Source organism: Chaetura pelagica, unplaced genomic scaffold, assembly GCF_000747805.2.
Source record: "Chaetura pelagica isolate M959 unplaced genomic scaffold, ChaPel_1.0 scaffold222, whole genome shotgun sequence".
Lineage (NCBI taxonomy): Eukaryota > Metazoa > Chordata > Aves > Apodiformes > Apodidae > Chaetura > Chaetura pelagica.
Window position 1 is genome coordinate 4,380,806 of NW_009952711.1, and position 8,439 is coordinate 4,389,244.

Below are 8,439 nucleotides of genomic sequence, written 5' to 3' on the forward strand. Positions count from 1 at the left end.
TTTCTTCAAAATGCATAATAGTGTCAAATACTTCCAGACCCATCTCAGTGGTACTGCAGGGTTTGTGGATCGCACGGCTATATTGAGCATCTTCCATTACTTGCCAAGAGTAACAGTGACACCCTGTGGCCCATTTGCCAGAGGACTGCCACCGAATTGCTGTTACTGTTTCTTTTCAAATTCACTTCTGAATTTACACTGTGGGGAGTGTAAGAGGAGGAATCCCTGCTCTACATGTAAGAGAGATTCTCGATTTGCCATGTGTCTCTGATTAGATGTTTCCATTACTGAAATGTGTGTCTCATGAGCACTTAGGTCTTCGATATAGAGAACACTTTCTCACCCTGATGGCTAAATACTTGGGAAAGTAGAGCAGGAAATATAGATACTGAGAAAGGAAGACATTACAGTCTGGTGTTACAGGAGAATGCTGCTGTTCATTATCTTTCATACCATTTTTCTCTAACATGGAAGATGTCCACTGATCTGTGTCAGTATGTAATGACAAAATATCCACAATATAAAACTACAGCTCATGAAGATCATCCTGTTAACATCTTACTCACATCATTCCTTTGATTTGCTTAAGGAATCTAAATAACACATTTGCTCTGTAATGACTGACATAATTCTGTTTCCAGTAGAGTCCTTCACTGCACAGGACTGTAGGTCCCGTGTTATCACATACTAAGGCAAAAGGCATGTACTCCAGTTAAAAAAAATGAATGAGTTTGTCCTTTGAGACTTGCTATTGCATTCAAGCAACATAGCTGACTGAATGCTGTGGTCTGTACCCTGCAGGTCATCTAAGCCTCATGACAAATATGTGACTTCCTTTCAAAACTGAGTAGTTAGAACACTTTGTGAAAAGGCTGGAACACGGGCAGGCTACACTTGTGTGTGTCTGTGTGTACATCCAGGCCTAGCTCACCCTTTTGGTCTGTCTTTTTCCAGCATACAGGTCCCCATAACCTGGGCCTCCTTCTGTGTAGCACTTCATAGAATCATAAAATCCTTTAGGTTGGAAAATACCTTTAGGATCATTAAGTTCAACCATTAACCAATTCCACTGCTAAACCCTGTCCCTAAGCACCACATCTACATAACTTTTAAACACATCCGGGGATAGTGACTCCACCACTTCCTTGGGCAGCCTGTTCCAGTCCTTGACAACCCTTTTGTGTGGAGAAATTTTTCCTGCTATCCAACCAAACTTTTGATACTCCCCTTATACACTGTGAGGCCATTTCCTCTCATTCTTGTTGTCTTGCACCCTCCTTCCCAGAGCTGCCCCAGCCCTCCCCTGCTGCCCCATCACTTCTCTAGCCCTGCTGCTGCCCACCCCCTATACCCTCATGTGGTGCCAAGGCACTGCTTGGCACTACCTCACATTTCTCTATTGTTTTATGAGGACTTTTAGTTATTTGCTTTATCTAAGATTAGGAAAAAATATTTTCAAAACAGCAAAAGTAAAACTAGATACATTTTTATATATTTTTTATATCTGGATGAATCACACAAGATTTGTACAAGAGAAACATTTTATTGAAGTCCTGTATAACTTGTTTCTTCGATTCCTTGGATGCTGTTCATATCATACCACATTGTCTCAGGTACAAATTTCCAATTACAGAAGAAAAATGTTGTGTATTCATTCCATGTCCTTTTGCTTCTTTCTTTGTGTTTTGTTGTTGGTTTTTGTTGTTTTATTATTATTATTATTTATTTTTTTAAACACCAGTGATAGCTTTTCCAATGCACATGGCTAAATATTTAAGACTGCTTAAAGATTACAGACATTAAGAAATAATGTATTTTTAACACAATTCTTAAGGAATATCTGCAAGCATTTCATTGTCTACCTTTAGTGAACTTAGCTGCCATTGCAAATATATTTCACAGCACATGGGTGATACAGAACAGGAATAACAGAGAGCACTGGAAGCCAGAGCTGCAAAAACTTCATGTGTCTTTGATACATTTCATTACTTTCAACTATATAGGAAGTGAATATAAACATATGTGCTAATCCTGTAGAGATGTGTGCGTTTTCTTGACTTTTGCACACTGCACTCTCCTACTGAACTTAATGTGTTCAAGTTTGTTTATTTCTAATATGGTCACTCTGTGGGACAAACCTTATTTTACGGAAGTGATGAGAATTTGGCCACTGATTTTCTAAACAGAAATATGGTTTTGCAATTCTGACTGAAAGAAAGGTCCATTGAAGACAGTGCAGAGACGTCCTTTTAATTTATTTATACTGACAGTAATGCATGTGTAGATTGATAGTATTTTTGTATATTAATTACTGTTAATAGTATAAATTAATATAATACTGGCTGAAGTCCTTTATTCTGCATGAGTGCTTAATCCTGCATGATTTACAAACATGAGCAGCAATATCAATCCATGAATTAAGATATAAAATCAACACATATTTATTTTCCTGTCTAGGTTAATATGCCATATGGGTGCTGATTTTCATTATGTAATTTGTGCTGGAAATGGAAATAAGCACCATTATTATTCCAAAATACTGTTAATGCAATTAGCAATTTAAATCTACCTAATTATTAAAGTCTACTTAAATTTGAAGAATTAGTTTTACTTCAATTAAAATGTCTAAGCAGATCATAAGCTGCGTTTCATTTTACATCACGTTCTCCAGACTATATGAGATTACCATCTTCTCTTCTGTTTTAAAATCCTTGTATGTTTTTACCAACATAATGAAACAAGTCACAGGAACACATGCCAGTTCTAAAATGCTCTATATACATCTTTTATCTTGTCTCAGCTCCACTTGGTTATTCATTTTAGAAGGTCACAATGTTTAAGACCACATGAGTTAAATTTCTTACGTTATTCATGAATCATCTCAGTCTACAGCTACATTATATAACACTACTTAGTTCACACACACAAACATGGAAAGTATTTGCAAAACTAAACAAAGATTTTCTGATAGTATCTCAGATTTGACAAGTGGTCTGTTTAGTGCCAATTCTGGCTCCCCAGGTGGTCAATAGTAGATAAAGTCACTCTAAAACTGTCCATGGATTCAGCTTGTATCAAGATGGAGAACCTTGCCAAACTTGATAATCAACAAATGTTACCAACTTTTTGTTTGTTTTAAAGCAGTGTGTGTGCGGGTGCTTTTATATATATATACGTACATATAAAAGTATATACCTGCCTGATCAAGACTATGAAACCGGGGAGCACTGAAATGCCTTTAGCAAATTAGGTGCCAGCTTCACCAATATATTACTCCAGTTTTACACTGTGGTTAATCTCCTGAGAGCAACTAGAGTAGTGCAGTGGCAAATCAGCACCTCAGCCCATAAAAGCTTGATCTTTGAGGAGCTTGCATTTACTTCTTTGAGTAAACATACAGATGGACCTGTGCAACAGCAGCATGTCATTTGGTACATGCGTTTAATTTGGAACAGGATTATAATCTGCCTCTTTAGTCAGGTAAACGTTAATCCCTCAGACAAAAATCTTACAGTCATGGTCCAGCCTCTCCCCATGTTGGAACCTCCAGCTTCATTTGGTGGATCTGCTTCTGTAGTTCATCTTTGTCCAGCTTCATTTTTGCTTCTAGAACTTGCCGCAGAGACCCAATGCTCTCATAGATAGCTGCAAATCCTAATTGCAGGGGAGAATTAAATTAGTTCATAATCTAAAGAAAGAGTATCACATAATTACTATCAGAATGCATTTCCTAACATAAAGCTCTGCTTTATGATTAAAAGTTCTGAAGAAAAATAGGATTGTAATTGTGTGCTGATGGCAAAAACAGCCAAGCCTGGGGAGAGCACTTCTAAGCTAGCAAGACATCACCTCTTGTTGCTGTGAATTTCATACTTAGTGAAAATCCTTTTTAATGCCCCAAAGTCTTTAAACTACTTGGATACATGCAAAGATATTTTGCATATTATTGTAGGTCAATCATTGTTACCACAATTCAGAATAAAGAACTTGGTAACTTCAGTCCTACCAGCATTAACTTCAGCTTTCATTTCTTTTATATCTTCATTAATCTCATTTTGAAGTTTATCAATGCGAATATTTATCTTTTCTTCAGTCTGTTTTGCTTCGTGTGCTTCTATAGTTATCTTCTGTATTTCTTCTATTTTGTCAATTTTCTCAGCCATTTGGTTGAATTTCATCTCTATAGCTCTTTCATTCATTTCCTGGAGCCGGGAAAAAGAATTTCTGTTATTTACTCTGCATATGAAATTACAGTAGTCTTTCCCAAATATGCAATAGATATTGATTAATCATCTTTTATGTGGAGTTCAAAGGTGTAAGGAATTATATTTTTTTATTAAAGTGTTTTAACTGACTGGATTACTGTCTATTTAGAAGTGACTGGACTTATTTGAAGACTCTCAGGCTGTGAGGATGCTATACTCGACATTAGTGAAAAGACTTACACAGATATGGAGGAGGTCTGAAATTCTCATTCAAATAATATCTGTTATTAGTAATGCTTTTGAATACTTCCTGAGAAGTATTATAAGGACATTTTAATGGAACTTACGGTGTTTTCCTTAAAAGTCAGTGAGAGTTGGTCTATTTTTTGCACAAGCTCTTTTTCAATCCTTTCACGTTCCTGCTCCAACCAGCTACGTGTAGACAAAATCTGGCTGCTGAGCTCCTCAATCGCGTTTTTCAATCTAAGCATAACGGAAATTAGAAGATATAAAAGAGCAGAACTTTTGGTCATTCAGCAGTGACTTTTTTATAATCATGTTCATAAAAACAATTAATGACAATTAGAAACATTCTTGACACCATATTAAAGTGAATCTTCGAACTTTACAGCTAGTAAGCTGGATAAGCTGTTCTAGAAAACAAAGATGAAAGAGCACAACAAAATAGCAGTTAATTATACAAAACCCATCACAATATGTTGATTATGATTGTTGTGTCTGTACATCTTAAATCTGAACAAAGATGTGGTATCCATTTATTTTAGTGCCAATGCTGCTTCATATAGCCCCACTTATCTTGCCTATATCCACCTCAAGTTTACACCAACCAGTTGTGCCAGTGATGCTGTTTCTTTAGACAGTATTTTTACCAGTGAAAATTGGAAATGTGGCTCTATTCTTTCATCTGGTTTGCAAATAGTTTTACTGACATAATTGATGGGATTGCATGAGCATGGCAATAAGCACCAAGAAGAAAGGATGTGGATGGCTTAAACCAGGACTGCTACTGAGTGAAATGCCTGGAGAGGAGGTAATACCTGACGTATCTCTGTATAGTGTCAAGAGTAGCACAGTAGCTTGTCATTAATAAATTAGGTATTTGAATTATATATTTGTATGTCGTGCCAATTTAAAATCCTAACACTTTGACAATGCAGTGCCTTGCTTCCTGGTTCCTTGAGTTGAACTTTTTGCCCTGCTCTTGACAGCCACCTCCAGCATTTGTTGCTTCCTACAGTTTTTGCAGAAAGGTACCAGGGCACTCCCAAATTCCTTAGTTGCTTTCTTTAATGCAAATTCTGCCTGAATACTTAACTAGGGACTTAAGAGGGATTTTCAAAATTGCCTATAGACATTGGGAGCAGAATGATTGTCGAAAAAGAGTCCCACTAGACAGACCATTGTGCTTTTGTAATATTTGTTGAGCACGTGTACATATTTAATCAGGTTCATGCTTTTGTAGACCTAAAGATTACAACAGTCAAGGTTGGAAAACTGAGGCCGTGTCTGGCGAGGCACACAGCAGCACCAAGGTTTCCTGGGCACTCACTTCATATCCAGGAGGTGGAGCTGTTGGTTGCTCTCTTTGTAAGCAACCTTCAGCTTTGCTTCTTGTTGCATTATTGATTGCTCTACTCTGCTCAGAAGATGAGAAATCTGAAACAAAATTTAGAATTTATTGTTTTTCAACAGCATTTCATCACAGTCTCATTTGGGATGTTCTCATAAAGGTAGAGAAGATTTTAAAGGCCGTTTTTGCTGACATTTCAAGAAGTATTGAATTTACATGTTTTGCTTTATAAGGAAAAATATACTATCTTTGAAGATTAAAGTATCAGTACTGTGAAAACTGTAATTTTTCGGCCATAAGTAATTTTAAATCTTGCCTTTAAAGCATCTGCCAGCTCCCCACTTTGAGATAACTGAATTTTCACAATCTCCACATTGTGACATAAGCAGAGTAAATGAATGGCAAATCACTCCACCGATACTGAATTACATTCATCACTTCGTGTATAATGGCTATTGCAGTGACAAGAGTGATGGGTTTAACTGGGGATAGGTCATTACTAGCAGAAAATATTTCTCACCAAAATAATTAGCCGATTTTACAAAACATGCTGTTCTGTTTTACAAGATTCATGACAATATGTTCCTATTGTGCTGGCATGCTAATATACTATACTGAGTCTTCCAAGAAGGGTAAAGTGGATTTTAGCCATGTATCTACTGCAAAATGAAGATGTAAAATACTTTTGTTGCCTAAGAAAATAGGAAGGCCTTGAGATGGAGATTTGATTAATCCTTTTCCTTAATGTCCTAAGTCTGTGCTTGTATCTGGTGCTCAATTCCATTCTCATACACAATGGAAAAGAAAACTTATGGGCCGGTTAATGGATTGTCGAAACCCAAAAGCAGTTGTTTGGGGTTTTTTTGCAGACCTTCGAAAATTGTGTTCAGATACATATCAAATCATCCTGGGAGGAGCAAAACATCCAGGGAGAGACACTGATCCTTGCATTGTTGTGGTAGTTTTATAGAGCAAACACTTCAGGTTCAGAGTCCAACTTCAAGAAGCCATTCAGGCCAGAAATCACTGACTTCAGTTCATTCTTGGAGTCCTTTCAGGTGCCTTTAAATACTACACCCCTTCTACACAGAATGCAAAAGGCAGCAAATTAAGGACCTTTTTTCAGTTAGACCAGTGCAGTAATGCATCCAGGTACCAATATTCAATCTAATAAGACTGTGAGAAGATACACCTCTCCTTTTGTAAACCTGTGCCCTTCTAGGATGATTTACAGTAAGGGAATCAGAGTGAATTAAACTATATCTCTTACCCGTACGTGGATCAGTTTGGTCCAAATACCATACCTGTATTTCTGCCTCTTTGATTTTAGATTCTAAGATCAGCTTGGAGGTGTGTTGGTCTTTACATAGGCTCTGAAGTCTTTCGTACGTAATTTTATGCTCTGCAGACAGCCTGGCTAACCCAGCATCACACCTGTTCAAGTATATAAATACCAAAGCAGCAGCTGAATAGACTATAAGGTCAATGCTTTTTAAATTATCATTTCTAGACTGGACATTTCTGAAATTGCTGGCTGTCTACTGAAACGGAGTCTTAATGAGTCTGCAAGAATGGTGATATATCTCATAGTACTCAGCAAACTGCTCCCAAATGGGACTAAAGGTCAATCAGTCTGACACACACGCTTATGTTATCTTGGCACTGAGACAGGATATATAGCCTGGGTTGTTACCAGTCAGGGAAATCCCATTAGAAATGCAAAGATGCAGAATGTCAATAACTTGTATTTTTGCCATGCTTCAAAAGACATATGTTAAGGTGTGTATGATTTCACATACATGATAAGAAGCCTAAATAATTCAGGACCATTTTTACATTATTGTAGCTGTGTTCCTTTGAGTTTTACATTCTTTCTTTTATTTGCGAAATAGCAGTATACAATGAATATGTCTAATTAGCAATGGGGGGCAAATTTTAGAGTTATTAGTCTTTATTTAGGTAAAACTCTCATTGAAAGCAATGATAATTTTGTCTCACAAAAGACTATGAAATGCAGTTCTGGAACATAATAATTATTGTTTCTTTTCTTCACATTGGAACATTTTTTGATACTGTAACATTTTCAGGATAAATGTGCTATAGAATATGTGCAGTTTTTACCACTTATCAAAAATGCCTTGGTCAGGTGGATTTCATTGACAGTAATACAAGAAGGTTATTAACTGAGCTGTAAAAATAGAAGTACTATAATTTTAGGAGTAAGGCCTCTGTGAAGTATGAGTCATGCATAATTTTTTTTGCTAAGGGAAATAGGCAATGTTATCAAATTCGATCTGTGGAACTGATGGAGAATGGAGAGAAGTTACAATTTAAGGAAGACAAAAGGCAGTAAAATGAGACAAGCTAAGACACGTTAAGTCATTACCTAAAGCAATGCCACATTTAAACCTCTTTTTAGTCACATTTCAGTTTGAAGACTTTCATTTCAACATGCATTTTCATCACCTGGGTTACAGTAACTACCATTCTCATTAAACATGAAGGGAAAGTAACAGCTAAAATGACAAATGGAGCATCTGCTTAGTATTATGGGACAATTTCAATATGAAAATAATCAGTAATGCCAAGTAACACATAGAAATTATAAAACCTGTGGAAATTATTTTATAGTTTAGCGGTTCA

General features: G+C 36.6%; 1 protein-coding gene across 1 annotated transcript in view; it reads right to left on the reverse strand.

Annotated features, from left to right (window-relative positions):
• Positions 1-3,263: 3,263 nt before the first annotated feature.
• FAM81A (family with sequence similarity 81, member A) overlaps positions 3,264-8,439 on the reverse strand; it is a 17,951-nt gene continuing 12,775 nt past the window's right edge. Inside the window, exons 4-8 of the mRNA XM_009994407.1 lie at positions 7,101-7,230; positions 5,776-5,882; positions 4,553-4,688; positions 4,007-4,202; positions 3,264-3,654 (exon numbers count right to left, since the gene is read on the reverse strand). Coding sequence (XP_009992709.1) covers positions 3,515-3,654; positions 4,007-4,202; positions 4,553-4,688; positions 5,776-5,882; positions 7,101-7,230 — 709 coding nt within the window. The 3' untranslated portion in view covers positions 3,264-3,514. The remainder of the gene's footprint in view (positions 3,655-4,006; positions 4,203-4,552; positions 4,689-5,775; positions 5,883-7,100; positions 7,231-8,439) is intronic.